The sequence below is a fragment of the Falco cherrug genome, chromosome 12 (assembly GCF_023634085.1).
Source record: "Falco cherrug isolate bFalChe1 chromosome 12, bFalChe1.pri, whole genome shotgun sequence".
NCBI classification, from domain to species: domain Eukaryota; kingdom Metazoa; phylum Chordata; class Aves; order Falconiformes; family Falconidae; genus Falco; species Falco cherrug.
The window spans coordinates 31840059-31857303 of NC_073708.1; the positions used below are offsets into that span (position 1 = coordinate 31840059).

General features: G+C 39.9%; 1 protein-coding gene across 18 annotated transcripts in view; it reads left to right on the forward strand.

Moving 5' to 3' along the window:
• Positions 1-17245, forward strand: part of NFIA (nuclear factor I A) — a 359870-nt gene that overhangs the window by 308982 nt on the left and 33643 nt on the right. For 15 of the 18 annotated variants that reach the window (XM_027806993.2, XM_027806996.2, XM_055725262.1 and 12 more), the window contains 2 exons: positions 10894-11072; positions 13588-13753. In XM_027806993.2, coding sequence (XP_027662794.2) covers positions 10894-11072; positions 13588-13753 — 345 coding nt within the window. The remainder of the gene's footprint in view (positions 1-10893; positions 11073-13587; positions 13754-17245) is intronic. The other 3 variants (XM_027806990.2, XM_055725266.1, XM_005440394.4) reach the window with 1 other exon arrangement.

Below are 17245 nucleotides of genomic sequence, written 5' to 3' on the forward strand. Positions count from 1 at the left end.
TGTATAAGAGGGTATAATCTTTGAGCAGTTCATATCCACCGTTAGTTACTGGGATTTGTACCTTTCTGCCAAAATTATAGGTATGACATAGTATATACATGTTGCATGCTCTTTGGATACATACGCATTAGTTAAATGGTCAGTGGCAGGTCATTCTGAGTGGTCTTCAGAAAAGTAAGAGCAGGATTTAATCTTCTGTCTGCAGAGGTATTTCAGAGAAAGGAAAGTCTTTCTCTGATGAGTAAGTAGGTTGCAATCAGAGTAAGCTCCTCAGCCAACTGAACAATTACAAGAAGGTTCAATCTCCTTCTGATGTTCGTATGTGAAAGTTTATCACTTGGATGTGTATATGAGATGCATTTGTAAAGCATGATCAAAATAGACAGCAGAAAAGAAGCTGTAGACTATTCGTGGCAGGTGTTGTCATTGACAACCAGTGATACATAACTTCTCAGGAATATTCCTGAATCTTTCACATTCTTCCAAACATTCCTTAGAATACAGTGCACGTCTTATGCTGGGGTATCCCAGGATACTGAGTGCCCTTCCCAGCGATCCCCACAATGAGTCATTTTGGAAACAAAACTTGCTTGGAGGAAGAGGAGATCCTTAAGAGGATTCTTAGCTATAAGGTGCTCCATTCAATGAACCAGTTGGAAAACCTCTGTTCTCATGAAGCTGTCTGTACTGTACTGTGTTGTGGAAGGCTGTGCACTGGTTTCCTATCTGTATTGGTGCTGCTGCCAGTACTCAGCCCAGCTGGGCAGTAGCCAGCAGAGAGGATCTGAGCTGGCTGACCAGAAGACCAGATGTGCAGTGAGTGCTGGCACATGGATGCCAATGCTTCAGTGACTCCTCAGTAGTTCCAACAGATGGTGGTAAGATCCAAGTTTCTTTGGTGATAAGCTAGCAAAGTGATTCATGGAGCCTCACTTGATGATGGCAGTTTTTTGGGCATGACTCTATGAATGCACCATATGTCTTCTCTGGACCAGTGTGGTTAGGATTCAGTGTCTGGCAGATGGCAAATTGATCACCTATAGGGTGGCTTTAGCGTCACTATCAGTTTTAGAATTTATTTCCAAGCGTTGAAAATTCAGGCAGTTAGATCTCTGTCTCCTACACAGCATACTTTTGTTACCTGCAAGTTAGATTATTTGGTGGTCAGTGTAGCTCACTATAGTACTCCAGTATTGCAAAGCCATCATGTAATGCTGGCATCTTACAAAGTCTCCCAGACATTCGTCCACTTGAACTCTTTACCAGACAGTGAAGGATTGAAATACTATGGGTGACAGCAGTATTTACATAAGTGATTTTAGGCTGCCATGTATTGCTACTTACACTCTAGTGACTTTATTTCTGGAGCTGGCTGAAACATTAAATTGACCACGATCTTGTAAACCTAGGATATACGGCAGCCTGTGCTGTAGAGCATTCAAGCATTTCCACAGAATATAACAGCATAGATCCTGCAAGCCAAAAAGCAAGGAAGAAAAGGCAAGGAAAGAAAAAAAAATAAGAATTTGAGATGCTTATGTTAGGAAGAAAAATGAAGGAGAAACACAATTACAAGAAACAAAAATTCAGCACAAAGGGAAGAACCCAAGGAAGTGGGTGTGTGTGCAGAAAGAGAAGGGGTGAAAGTCAACTAGTGGAGTGGTTCCCATTATATTAATTTTCTCCATAATAAGCATTGCCATTGAGATTTTTATCAGGACAAGGCCTACCAGGGAAACTCCACAGGATGGTACTCTCTGTTTGTGCCAAAGTGGCAAAAACTTCATGTCACATATCTGGGAAGACATTGTGCCTTTCTCTATCAAAATTCTCCACAGGGCCACCAAAATATCAGTGCCTGTTAGCTGTCCTGTCAGCCAGCTTCAAGCAAATGTAAGTGATAATTCCAGCTAACGCTAGCTCGCTGCAGAGTTCCACAGTGTAAAAGGACATTTTGTAAGATCCTATTCCGTGGCTGCTCCTCGATGCTGTCAGCTGGCAGACTAATGTAACCTTCTACTTTCCTTTGAATTTTGACAAAAACAAAGCGGTGCAACTTAATTCCGATACAGACACCTCAGGCCAGGGAATGGTAATGTTAGAGAACCAAAAGAGGAGAGAGCCACACCACAAGGGTAAGAAAGTTGAGTAGAAGCCTTCAACAGCATTACACTTTTGTGACAGTGAAAAGCAGCGCACCAGTTTACAGTCAGGATAGCTGACTGTGTAGGTGAAGATTTTTATTTTCTCCACTCACTTGGAAATAATATGATGCTGAAGGAAAAACACTTTCCTAACAGATGGCCTCAAGGTCAGGGTTTAGTAATTATGAGATACCCTACCCGAACTGCCATCCACTGCTCTATGCCAGGCAGGGGAGGGCAGAGAGGAAGGCTTGCAAACGGTTAAAGCTTCAGCTAAACAAAAGTCAGGAACCGTGTAATTAAAACTCTACCTTTGTTGTATTGTAAAGAGTTAGCCTGTGACATAGGAAATATTTAAAGGAGCAGGCTGTTCAGCTAATTTGTGTGTGAGTGAACTGCTTAGACAGTCCTATCCTAAATTAACTGTAAGACCACCCACTGAGATTGCCTCATAAAGGGCCATGATTGCTCAGCTTCGTTTTGTATAACCGTTCAATAATTACTAGATAAATGCATAACTAAAAGCTCTATTACACTAATAATTTGTACTGAGATAGATGTGTGGGACACCATGCTGGGTTAATTTGTCATCCCTGCAGCAAACTTCTAAAGAGGGCTCTTTTGCAGAGGAGTTGTGTTAATATGTTGCTCCAGTGAGGACATGTTAGAGCAACCAGATGACTTGGTCGCTTAATCTCCTAAAGAGGCAAAATGCCTGGAGGGTAAGTGCCAGAAAGAAGAAAGGGGGGTGATTAACACAGTGGACCCAGATTTAAACTCATCCTGACAAAAGGAGCTGATCTAACTGAGCAAAAGAATGAGAAAAGGGGAGTGTTAAAAATACTAATAGGATTTCATGCATCCCTGAAAAATAATATAAAAATAAAGTGCTGCAGGAACAAAGTATTTTACCCATGCTTTTACTGATTCTGTGTTCAGTTTCTTTGCTCTCTTTGATGTATCCGTGAAGTTAAACTATATGCTTTAAACAGTGCAGTGAACTATAATATTTTTATCTCTGCTTTATGCTAAATTCTTCTAGCTTCAGACACACACAAAAAGCACATTATTGCTTTAAATATGGAACCCATGTTTAAGCATCAGAGCTCTGGATTTTCAACCTCCTCTATTGACAGAACCATAAATCATGTTAAAGTTAAGTGAATTACTGTAGCGTGGAACTATAGCTTTAACAATGTTTATGTAGTATCAGCTTACCATCTACAGAATGAAAGGGAAAAAACCCACTGATATTAGAAATGGGAATGTGGAGTCCTATTAACTTAACAGCAATATATCACTCCAAAGTCACAGATTCCATTACCATGCCCTTTTTAGTATCAAAGCAGAATTATATCATCACACACATAAAGGTTGTGGTTTTTAAGAGAATTTACATTTCTATTGTAAACTTATCAACTGCATTTCATTATAAGAAAGACATGATATATTCTCCTAGCAGTAGTTTTTATCTTATATATGAGAATACATCATGTGTATTAAAAGCAATAATGATACGCAAAAGTTGCCAGGATTTGATGTGAAGTAGGAATGCTACAAATAGGTTAAATTAGATTGGTTTGACCTCTAGCTATGGTCTGGGAAGGGAGACCTGCTTTCTGTAGGTATGATTTTTATTTCTGTACCTGTGTAATCAGTTCTATAGTATTCTGATCTCCCAAAGGTAGAAGAATTTTGACATGTTTTAAAACAATCTGCTCAAAATAGCTAACTTAACTGGCCCCCTGCCTATGCCAGAATCTGGAACCAGTGCTTAGTTCAGCTCTACAGGTTTTCAAAAGCAGCCTGTAATACTCAGCAATCCAGAGTACACCAATAAACCCTGTGCCCAAACACAGCTTTAAGCATATTTTCCTTTTGCTGGGAACTCCGTGGGCCTTGGCAAAATGTCATTCTGCCTCCCACTTGCTACTGCAAAATCTCTTACAGAAAGTGTTTTTGAATGAAGGGTCCAGGTGGCTTATACCACTCTGGTCTTGAGAGCAGCAGAAAGGGGCTGATGACCAGGCCTGACTCGGAGACACCATGGGTCCGTTTTTTCAGCAGTGCTTAGCCGACCACCTGCACTTGACTTCTGGAGCTGCAAGATGGATGTTGTGCAGTTCAGTCCTTTTTGATGCCCATGGGCAGGAAGAGATCCTCCATCCACCATATTTAGGGTATTTGTATCTCTCTTGCATTGGTCAGCTGTTTATATTATGTTTTGAATGTTTCATCTATGTTTGCCTATATAATATAGAAGTAAGTATTAGTGGTACCTAACTTTTACCCATGCTAAGAGGGTAAGGCCTCTTTTTGTTCTCCTGCCCTGTGATTTCCCAGCCTTGTCGCTGCAAATGGGAATGCAGGACCCCATCCGTCGGAATTTGGTTCATCCATGGACCTGACAGATGTGTTACTAAACAGCCCTTTTGCATCATTATGGGACTTAAGCAATACTCAGGTTTTCCAGTGATCTGAATTCCCTTTGAAGGGCTGGTTCTAGGGCTGCTCAGGCCTACCCTCAGCAGCTCAATATTTAAGTAGAGGCAAGTCCTTGCTAACCTGAATAAGAGATCACTCTACATTTATCACTCTAAAGTCTATTCCTAATGGGCAGTAAGGAAAATGGGGACTTTCAGAAACCTTTGAAAGAGTTATGGGGACACAGCTCCCACTGATATTCAGAAGCGGTTAATGAATTCTCTCAGGACCTCCGCAAATCCCAGCCCAAGTTTCTTAATTATTTTTTTCTTGTTTGGGTAACTGCTTTCATCACAAAAATCTGTGGGCTTGAAGCTATTGTTTTAGGCTTCTATTCTTTACCTCTTGTATTGTATTATACACAGAAGTGCAAGTTCCTTTCAACAAATTTGGATTATTGCCAGATCTCCTTATTAAAAAGTCACTCTTCATATTTCCGATAAACACAGCTGTTTCATGGTGTTTGAAAGCATTTCACATCAGCCAGCATGGTGGCTTAGCCAATTAGTACTCTAATATGGTCAATTTTCAGAATAAGTACCTTTGGGATACAAAGGGTGGGATACATCTTGCATAATTCGAACTGGCACTTGCATCACTTAAATGCTAGGAGAAAGCTTGCAGCACGCAGGGAGTTAAAGCAACTTAGAAGCCTGAAGTGGAAATATCTAGCAGAACAAACTGTTCTATAACATTTCCAGGGAAATGACTTTTAAAAAAATACTTTCTTAATTGTAATGAAGCCAATTATAATGGCCTCAAAAACAAGCTGATAAAAATGATCCTGTTTCATTATGATTATAATGTTACTATTTCTAGGAAGATTGATCAAATTTTAATGAGCTATTAGTAAACTTAATTATCACTTTATAGAGGAGATATCTGAGCATTGTGCCCTAGTGAAGCCAATCCACTGTTGGCCTGGTCTGATGGACTAGCCCTTGTGCCTGTGAAGGAGCAGTGGTTTCGATTCCCGAGATCACTAGTGCCTTTTCCTGAGCGGAGAAGAGTAACACTAAATGACCCTTTCAAAGACTTCAAACAACTATATGAAGAAAGAAATTTCATTCAGTCATCTGGACTTGAAGGGGTTCGCAAGGCTTTTTGGAAGAGGAGACGGAAGGTGGATGGATCAATATGTCTCCCCCATATGCTGCGCTTTGCTGGTGGAGAAATCTGAGTGCTGCAGGTGTGATCACAAATCCCTTTACCACATCAGTGAGCGCTCTCTGGGAGCAAGGATCCCATGCATCTTTATTAGGACTGCTCCTTTGTTTCAGGAGAAGGGCCTGAGAAAGTTACTAAATATCTCAAGAAAACTATAACCTGTTTCAAATTAACTGATTCTTTATTATCTGATCATTCAATTGAATAGAATTCACAATATTGGCTCTTCTTCATTTGCCTTAGACGTGTGGAGTGCTAACCTAATCAATGAATGCAACTTACTTTTATTGGTTCCTTAGTTTGTTATTAGCTACTACAAATCAAGAAGGGAAAAGACAAGACAGGCCTGCATAATCAGACTTTTGAATTCAGCACTCTGAAAAAGCCTCTTACTTCCATGCTGCACAGCACCACAAACCCGTAAAACACTAAAAAATCCAGTATAGTACGCAACAGCTGTACTGCATAATTACTTGGCCCAATAGCAGTAGTTTTAAAATACTGGTGTATCTGTTGCAGGCCATCATACATTATCATCTCATTTTCAATAAAAAGTCTGGGGTGTTTGAGATGAGCTTCAATGGAATTAGAATCATGTGTGCTTTGAAATATTTATGCTTGCCTTGAGATGGAAGGATAATTCTTGCCTCCAACCCCCTGACCCCCCCCTCCAAATAACAGATTTAATAGTGCCCAGCAGTCCAACTCCTCCATACCTACAGCAGGTAGAAATGAAGTTCTGATCTGGAACACGCATATTTTCATAGGTCATAGAACTTATATTTTATGTCATTTAGTGAGGTCAATAATAAAATATAAATGTCACGCAAGCTGAAAGACGCCGAGAGAAATATGGTTTGGCAGAATGCAGCTGCTTAGGGATACATAAATAATCAGTCAATAAGTAAATAAATAATAGACAAAGACCTATTTTATCTTCCATTTGAAGATCTCAAAGAATTTACAATCACTGATTGAGACTTGTAATATCCCATCAGAAGCACATCGGTAGTAATTGCCTCTTCTCATACACAGGAAAATTTGCATCACTCTAGGCATGTTTTTTGGAAGCAATGACTTTATAAGTTTTATTAAGTGTTTCTGAAAATCATGAAGGGGTTTACCCATGTTCGCTTGCCCCTTTTAGAGGCAAACAGGGAAAAAAGCAACCTGCCTCATGTCCTTCAGCTGATTAAAAATGTTTGTGAGGATCCATATATTTGCAAATACGGTCATGTTCTGCACTCAGAACTTGTTTGAAAGGCTGTTTTTGGATACACCAGAGCTGGTGACCACGACACAGCCATTGGAGTAATAGTCTGTATCCAGGCCAGCAGTTTTTAGACTTTAGCATTTAATTCCCTCTCAATGTGTAATGTTGATGAGTTTAATAGTAGTAGATTCTTCCTCATATCAAACAGCCCTTCTTTTTGCCACTTGAGAAATTTGGTATTTCCCAGTCAGAGACTGCAAAAATAAAACGTTTTGGAAATCCTTATTCCATTTGTTACTTCTTATGCTAATCCATCTACTCGGAAAAAATGAACCCTACATGTGAGTGTATGGCACAGACTGAGAACTGGTGCCTGTTTGCGTTTATTTCCTTCCCTGTCTTCCCTGTGATCAGCAGAAAGCCTTTCGAGGCTGTGCTGAGGAGTTGGCCAAGACTTCAAAGAGGACTCCTTCTTGTGGCACTTATTTTCCTGAATTATGGTCTATCATTCCTGCATTCACTTTTCTTCTTTCTCTTTGGGAAGATCACTGACAAATGCTTTTCACTTTGTTTTCTACCCTGACAACCCAAGGAGGTCAAGGCAACAAAGACCCACTACTTAAATGCCTATGAGTATTTCTAATAACCATAACATGTCTTTCATATAACAAATCAAATTATTAAATGAAGAGCTATACCATGGAAAAGCTAAACATAGTGTGGTCTCAGACCTGCCTTTGAATTTCCGTATGTTCTCCAGGTACAATGTTTTATTCCTTCTTGTTTGCTTGAAATAGAATTTCTATCTCCTTTGCACCCAGCGGAAGAAAAGGAATGGATTTGTTCCCAGATGTGTACAAAGGACAGTGCAGTTGCATAACAGTCTCAAATAGTGTTAACAGAGCTTGTGCTAAAATGCATTTTTTTCATAAATGTTCAAAAAATCCCAGTCTAGTTTTTACTTTATTAGATGTTTACCACATAAATTTTCATTTCTTGCTTTTATCTTCATCCTTCATCTTCCATTTGGCATGCAAGGAAAGTGGAAACTATAAAAGCAGATACAAAGAAAGAGAGGAAGAATATGTTTTATATCAAAAAAAGGACAGAAATATTGTAGGCCGATGAAAATTTTGTTGTAGTTATCAAAATGCTTACCACCGACTTTAGTTGAACCACTATTGGTGGCAAAATATTTTTACAAGCTCTAAAATGACTGTTGCTTTCTGGAGAAGGTGATGATACGTTCATACCTGTAAAATGGCTATGATGTAAGTGTTGTTAAAGCAGTTGCACCTCAGGGGCTGGTGTGAGATCAGAGGTTGACACTTCAGGTGGAATTCACTTAACTGAAGGTGCATGCATAGACTGGAGGTATCTGCCTCAGAGCTAGTACTGGTGGGCTCCCTTCACATCCCCTAGTGAGCCATCAGTGTGGTCAGTGAAGTCTGTAGTCAAAGGCAGTGGTCCGTTTTGGATGAATTGGACGGCTCCTTAGACACCACTAGTTCTGTTTAATTCTGCATTGGTTCTAAGAGAATTAGCTCATGGTAGACACCCACATTTACTAAGGTGAATCCCACATTATCTCTACTTTTAATAGCACACTTCAAAGTTACAGCCTCTCCCAGGAGTTTGGGGACGGGAAAAGAGCCTTCATTTCTTCCTTTGAAGACCTGGGTTCTTTATCTGAAGAGTTTTCAAATATACTATAATTTAAGATGCAAACTCAGAAGAAAACTATTTGTCTTAAAAGTGAGTAAGAAATAATTAACTAGGTTTGTAAAAAACAAGAGATAAGCCCAGATGTGCAGACAGGTTGAGCAGGCTGGGCACACAGGTGTTTGCCTTGGCCATGGAATAACTGTCAACATTTCCATAACAAGGAGTGTGGGATATGCTGCTTCTTGTTTCCTTTCCCCAAGTGCAGCACGGCAGAGCTAGCACGGCTGTGGGAAGACAGTTTTTCAGTTCAGCCCACATGCCATCATATCTAGCTGTTCCAAGATACAGGTACAGCCCGTGCTGTCAGAAGAGTTTCTCTGGATATACATCTACTTTGATCAGAGATAGTTGAAGGCTGTATGCTAACTTTTGGGTCCTCATCTCCATGCTTGCTTTCAACGGTGGTTTCCTGTTTAGTACCAAACATTTAGTATGCATTTCTCTTTCTCTTGTGAATATTTTGAACAGTATTAAGGGGAGCAGCCTGGGAAGACTTGTGGGGTTAACGAGGGTACAGGGGAGCTTTTCATGGCAAGGACAAGAGCTTCATGTTCATCCCATATCAGCACCCCAGGCATGAGTGTAGCTCTTTTTGGTGGTGGTGTCAAAAGCGATCACTCCTATCGAGTCGTGGAGAATTACATAGAAGTGCTGCCCAGCCAACCCTTAGTGTATGTTTATAGGATAATGCAGTAGGTTTCCTTGCTGCTGCCTCTGTGTGCACGTTTTATCCATATCTTCAGGCTCTGAGTTTGCTAATGGTTTAATAATGCTTAAGAAAAAAATATTAATAAAGTGTCATATTATTAAACTGGCAATGAGTAAGACTAAAAAGCAGACTTTAGCTTTTACTTAACCGAGGGTTTTTCATAACATTAGTCCTGAAATGAGTGTTTGCTCATTTGTATTTGATTTTAGTTAACTTTCCTGCATCCCTCCAGTTTTTTGAAAAGTGCCAAAGGCTTTTTTTTCCCCTCTTGTATATTTTACTTACTTCAAAGCCAACAGATGAGTTTCTGTAGGTTACTACCTCCCTTACATAGCCTTTATCCAATCAGTCATGTGTGGTGTACAAGGGCAGTACATACACATGGACACCCTTGAAAGATTACTAGGATAACATGCAAAGGGAGCAACAGGGATGTAACAGTGACTGTTTGGTGAGGAATAAACTATGATGTATAGATGAACTTGTGCACAACCAGATTAATTGGCCATTCTAAAAGAAGAGTGAATTCTTAAAGGGGAAAGGGAGAATTCATAGCACTCTGAGTGGCAGCAGTTACTACCTCATGGTGACAACTAACAGGGGAAACCACTGTTAGCTAACAGGGGTCCAACCCGATGTATCTGGAAGGCCAAGGAACTGGGCAAAGGTGTCACATAACATAGGAGAGCATAAGAGTCTTCAGCTGCACTTGTAGTTTTGCTGAAATCAGCTGTCGTTGAAATATGTCATTGCCAATGGGCTTGTGTACATTACACCTTTACACCTTCACTGTAGTACATTTTCCAGCTGGCTTGTTGGCCCATAAATTCACCAAATTAAACTTCATCCCTGAATGCAAGCTGGGGGCTTGCTGAAGATTTGAGCCTAACATTATTGAGGAGAAATGTACATGTAATTTTCAAAACGATCTTCCCACTTTGTGCATGTTCATTAGATGAAAACATGTTACTTAAAATAAATGTTCCTAAACTGAGGTGGAAAAAATACCCAACAACAGAAAGTGTTAGACCATCTTTAAATTATCAACCATTTATAGTACAATATAAAATAGATTCATATGTGCAAATCCAAGTTATATGAAACGTCAATTAAATCAACCCTAATCTCCCAAGTACATTTTTTTATTGCCTGATTGATGAGGACTGTTCTTAAGGTGATGAATAGTTTTCACTTTCACAAAGGACTGCCGATTCCTTTATATGTGTCCACTAAAAATACAGAAAATCCTTCAAAATGTCTGGCTCTGTTTGCTTTCAGGATCTAGATGAAGCGAGTGTAGGACACAATGTGGTCTAATATATTAATTGTGAAGATCAGATGTATAAACAATACTGTACATTTTAAAAAAGGGCTAAAACTACAGTAGATTTAAACTGTTTTATTTTCCAAAGGCAAAACTCTATATAACTTCTTTGTTTTCTTTCCTATAGCAAGTCCACATGCAACACCATCGACTCTTCATTTTCCAACATCACCCATTATTCAACAGCCTGGGCCATACTTCTCACACCCAGCAATCCGCTATCATCCTCAGGAGACTCTGAAAGAGTTTGTCCAACTTGTCTGCCCCGACGCTGGTCAGCAGGCTGGACAGGTGGGGTTCCTAAATGTAAGGAAGCCGTTTTTATTTCTTCAGAAGTGTTTGTCCTATGTAAAATTAACCATGGGATTATGGGATTATTTTAACAGCATGTTGCATACAGGAACACACCTTGAATAGTCGCTGGAAGAAAAAAAAAATGCTGCTATTGCAAAAATATTTTAAAAAGCAACAAAAAACCTCCCCAAAAAACCACTCAACCACATTGTGGTGAAATTAACTTAAACTGTCAGAGAAGCTGGTGATACAGTGACCTTTTGGGTCCCTCCATAAATGGCTTTGCCGCATATGTTGTAACCCTGGTGGAACTAGGGTTAACAAAATATGAAGGCAGAATAATTTTTATTAATTATTTTTGAAGTTCAGGGGAGAGTGGGGGGGAAAGAGCAGGAAAAGGGAGGGTGAGAAACAGATGTTTCAGATCAGCTAAGTTCATTAAAAAAAAAAAATAATACTGCCTTATAGCACTTTAGATCAAGTTGACCAGTACTTGAACTCAAGATGTTAAAAGTACAGTTTATTATGGTTTGTTATTTCTGTAAGCAGTTATCTTTTCCCCTTATCTCTATGAAAAATTAAGCAGAGTTCCAAAGCTTCAAATAACCATTTTCATTTTTTTTTAATCAAATAAAGTGAATCATCTTGCTATTATTGAAATAGCATTCCGGTCAAACACAGAATTTATAAATTTTATGTAAATCAAATCTAAAATAATGCTCTGAATATTTCATTAAATGTAATGCATGTAACTTTCTCCAGCCAATGAAGTAATAACTGGCAAAATTACTGTTTCTCTCCTGACATACATACGAATCAAAGTGTTAATGAGAATTAGTTTAATTATTAGCATCTAATTTATTACACTTATTTAATAAGCTATATTGTTCTCAGTGCTTTCCTTTCCCTAGCAGAAAAACTGACTCTACTTATTCCAGCTAGTACTGGCTTTGAATAATGTCTGCAATATGTTAGCAGATACATTTATGTCTAGACAACAAATCAATATAGTGCTTTTCTTTTGCCTTGAGTATTCATTTGCTTAATTTATCCCAAACCATTCAGCATTATGAACTGTTAGCACACTCACAATGAACATACAGCAGGGGTCTTCTTGGCAGGAAAGGGACCTAATTGTGAGACAAGATAGTGTTTGAGAGATGCCACTAATATATTAGTTTATTAAAGGTACTGGATGTTGGAAAAATAAATATCCCTGAAGGATTGCTTCTTACTGCAAACACTAGTAACTGCAGTCTTTGAAGTCAGTGGGAGTGCTGTTAAGTTAAATGCAGATGAGTTTGAGTCTTATTTATGCCCTGAACCATTTTTGCTCTAGCACAAGTGTGATTTGCACCTACATGACTTTAAGGCCTTTCGTCAGTGCCAAAGCACGTGAAATGAAAATAAAGTCCCAGGCATTTGCCAGTACGAGTATATTGTCCCCAGTAGTTCAGGCTAATGGAAACCCTAACAGGAATTAAAATATTATTTTCTTTAGCAGTACTTAGAATATGGATCTGTGTTTAAAGCTGAGCTTTTATCATCAATGGAAAAGCCAATGCTCAGTGCCAGAACTGCAGTGAGATCAATTTGTAGAGTGCTGTCGAAAGTGATCTCATCATTTTTGTCACTAAAATGGAACACCTGATTCACAGGCTGTCCTACTTTCTCTTTATAATGGCATTTGGCATCTATCTGTATGGTTTTCAAGTGTCCAGGCTGCGTTACATTTGAAACGTAAACTTAACAGGTTGGGGGAAGGGGTGGCTTTTTTTTTTGAGCCTGCTTCTTGCTTTTGTGATACTTGAAAACACTTTTACTTCCAGACAGGTTTTTCTGGTGATTAATTGAAAGACCACACTTGAATAGCTGGGCCCATTCTGCCTGTGACTGACCACATCCCAGACCAAAGGGAGGGGTTTTTTCCCCACTGTGTAAAATGAAGCAGTTCTTAAGTTCAGTCATTTCTCCATATGATCCTAGTGGTAACTAAACTGTGAGCTACTAACTCAAAAGGGATGTGGGAGAGCAGTTACTTTAATATATACTCATTCATTTTCCTGTAATAAGATATCAGCCTGAGTTTTAAGACCACCAAAAATGCTTGTTTTTTTCTCTTAATGACCAGTATCTTTAAGAAATTTACACTCAAGTTCTAGGCACTGATATCCTAAGGGTACAACAGAGGCACGAGACTGGGGGATTTAAGGGGTCAAAAATATTGCTTCAGCTCTCACTGAGCTTGTATTAGTGGCTGCAGGAAATACAGTAGAATTTAATCCAGGGCAGTTCAGACCAACTGCTAATAGGACAAATATTTAAAAGTGAGAATTTCCATAGTTTCACAAGGGTTTGAGACCAAGTTCCTTGAAGTCAACGGAGAATTTGACCCAACACTTTCTTTGCCACCTCTCAAGTAATTGTAAATGTATTGAGCATAGCTTTCAACTGGATTGTTAATACTGGAGGTTCCTAATAGCTGTTTTTTAGTGTAATTTTTGTCTGTTTGCTTGTTTTTTGGCAGCCCAATGGTAGCAGCCAAGGCAAGGTGCACAATCCATTCCTTCCTACCCCAATGTTGCCACCACCACCTCCACCACCAATGGCTAGGCCTGTGCCTCTGCCAGTGCCAGACACAAAACCTCCAACTACATCAACAGAAGGAGGGGCCACCTCTCCCACTTCTCCAAGTAAGTATAGACGCAGCGGGAACCAAGGGCTAACAGCAGCAGGCAGCGTGCTGCAATCACCGTCTATCGGCTGTTCAGAGATGAGGACTGGACTAGCTCTTGGGAAGCAGGCGAGCTCTCTGCTCTGTATAGAATGGACAAAATTCTGAGCTGCTTCTATAGTAACAAGGAAAGCATTAGCATAAGGTTACAGTTTTATTTCTGACTTTGTTGGCATTTCATATAACCACGTATGAGAAAAATCACGGCCAGTAGCTAAGCTGTGACACAGACCTCAGACCTTTGGGATCCTGTTTACTGTCATGAAGGGACACGTTGGTATCTCAAGTTAGGCTTTGGAGGATAGATACTACGTGGAAGTCAGACAGATAGCTTCATTGAAAACGTTGCTGCTTATAAATACGGGGCTACACTAACAACTCTTTCGAGATTACTTCGTTTGTAGTTCTTTTGGGAATAAGTCTTTCTAGATTAACCCAGACGTCTTTCCCTTATGACTTGGTTCCTGAGCCCTGCATTTGGGGCAAGAAGCTATGGTATTTCTTAAGCCCAGGAAGAAAGCTTTAATCCTCTCTCCACCACCCACACGGCTCCCATATGTATTTTGTGTAGCCACAAGTCAAATATACAAATTCCTGGATACACACTTGGGGATACCACTTTGGACTCGCTCTTCTGGGAAACAAATGCGATTCAGCTGGGTTTGATGCTTTAAAAAAGTCTGGATGTTCAGGGAGTTAATTGTGAAATGATTTAATGAAGCTATGCTCAAACTGACATTTAAAAACAAAAGGGAAGCTTTCAGTGCTTTAATGGCAACTGTAGGGGACTTGTTCCACAGTGAAGGGAGTCCAAATAACATCCACAAACAAAAATCAATCTAATCGAAAGAGCAAATCCCTTTGTGTGCTTTTCAAGCTTATTATTTAAATGCTATATGCCACCACTGCTTGATGTGCAAAGAGGTTTTCACTATTCAGACCATATGAAGCTGAGATTTTTAAAGCTTTATATATTGTTAGGAGATGTGCACAAGTTCCAGGGGGCATTTTTAAAATCTGGTAGTTTTCAGACTTTTCCATTGCCTTCTGCTATGCGATAGTGCACAACTGCAAACTCAGCAAGATGCTCTGGCTCGCTTTGAAATTAAAATGGGTTTTAGTATGAGACAGTCTGGTAAGTTTGTGAACATGATCTTCTACAATCAGGACTTCTAGAATTGATCAGCAGATTTTTGTTTAGCTAAGAAGTTGATTCATTCCCTTCCCTCCTCTTTCTGACCTTAGACCAACACTTGTGCTATCAGGAAGTTTTGATGCTTTCTGATGGGTGATACCGTCTTTTAAGTCCTATCAATAAGATTTGGTGGTGGAATCTAAAAGGTTAATATTTAGTCATAGTTATCACTGAATACAGTCAGCAATGCCTTACTATTTCCTTGTCTTCAGAATTGGGAAAAATGAAACTAGGTCAATGTGTATTTGTCATTACAGTTGTGACTCAGTTTACTGGCAGTGTGTGGTGTCTAAAAGAAAAAAAAATACCAGCATCATTTTAGCAGTAACCTTAATACTTAACTTGTACGATACTGTGATCATGTAAACAAGCTAAATGCGTGTCTGGCCTGATTTTCAGCTGGCATAAAAACTGGCATTTGTCCGCTGAAGTTTGCAGACCACCACCCATCGGTACCGGCTTGGGCTGGTCACTGTGGCTTAGTGTTCAGCAGACAGCTGCCATGTTAATTGGGAATTGAGGTTTCCTCAAGAGCAGCCAGTTAATGGTATTTAAACAAAAGATTAGGAAAATAATTACTGTTTGTTAATTAGCTACGCTGATGTCTAAACATATAGATCTGTACATACTCGGGCATGAATCTTCCTTTTGTTAAGGGTTTTGAATAATAGCAACTTGAGTTGTAAAGAAGCATATAATTTAATTTAGGGACAAATTTTACAGAGAAGTAGATTGTAGGAAACATTTTCTTAGAAAAAATATTACATGTATACCAAAGCCAGTGGAAGTGGCTGGCCGCATAAGGAGTAAAGCAAACCCAAACTCCTAGCCTCGCAGGGAAGGTTTTCCAGAAGGGCCCACTGGACTCCATTTAGAGTGTCAGTCAGTACCAACCCTCCCATTTTCATCCGTGTTTATTTTTTCCTTAACTAAATATTAGACTCCAAATAGCAAGTGCAGACTCACCAGAGTTTCATAAAAGCCACACAAAAAAGGTGTTTTCCATAGTTACGAACTGCTCGAGTGCACCAGTTCTGGGAGTGTCACTGGGTTATGGCTGACTGCCCTGCCGAGCTTTAGGGTATTGGAAAGCCACTTATGCAACAAAGGCAGGAGTGATGTTAGAGTTTGGCCAGACTCTCTCCTTCGCTCTGTGGAGGAGAATGAAGCCCCCCCCCCCCCCCCAAGGAAATGGAGTGAAAGGGGTTGCCATTTGCTCCATTCTCCCACCCTTTTTTGGTCTAACAGAAAGCCCTCTGCAGAAACAAAATGCAGTTACGGCCCTACCAAAAATTGGAATATGGCTCTCCTGAGGGGTGCAGGAGCCAGGAGCAGCTGTTCAATACAGCGTGGCCTCCTGGGAATGAGAGCTAAAAATCACAACAAGGTGGTTAATGATTCTCCGAGCGATAGTGAAACCCTCCAGCTGTGACATTAACCAAAACATGAACATTAGTGCTGTCCAAGGAAAGAAGAGCCCCTGGAGATGCACACCAGGGATTTGCCTCTACTGGGTGGCCAGGAATGCTCTGGGAGTTAGAAATTTCAGCTGTGAATCCTATCCCTTTGGAAAGCCAGCATTTTCCTCAGTGAGATGACACAATGGCGATGGGATTCATGAGGTTTGGGAGGGTTCATTTTTCCTCCATAAAAAGCCTTTTCAATAAGACACATCCTTGATGTCAGAAGCAGTCCCAAAATTATCTTATCTCAGATCTCTTCTAAATTTTGTTTGGTTGGTAACCCATAACAAACACAACACATTTTTTTCTTGAACTTGACAGTTTCTGGGTTTAATATCTCATTGCCCAAAGAAAACACCACTTCCACTACGTGCCAGTTGGACTTTATCACTATCATAACTGAATCTGAGCTTTAGGATCTGTGGCCCTCATTCCAGTGCAGAGTCTAAACTACAGCCATCCTGTACACGGTAATTTTCAAAGAGCTTTTTTAAACTAAACGGTCTTTTCTAAGGTTCACAACTCTACATGGGGAGAAACTTGGCTATTTTCCCTTGTTGGGCAAGATCGTTATTGGTTAATGTCCCTTTGCAGAAAGGAGTTTTCGTGTTAAACAGCATTTGTGTCAGGACAAGAAGAATGTTCTTGTGGCTATAGTAGTGGATTCATAATCAGATTGGATTTCTCTCCCTTTCTCTGCTATGCATTGACGGAGCACCCTCTGGGCAAGCCGTTGTAGCGTTCTGTTTGCTCCTTTCCCCATCCATAAAAAAGATGGTGATGACTCTATCAT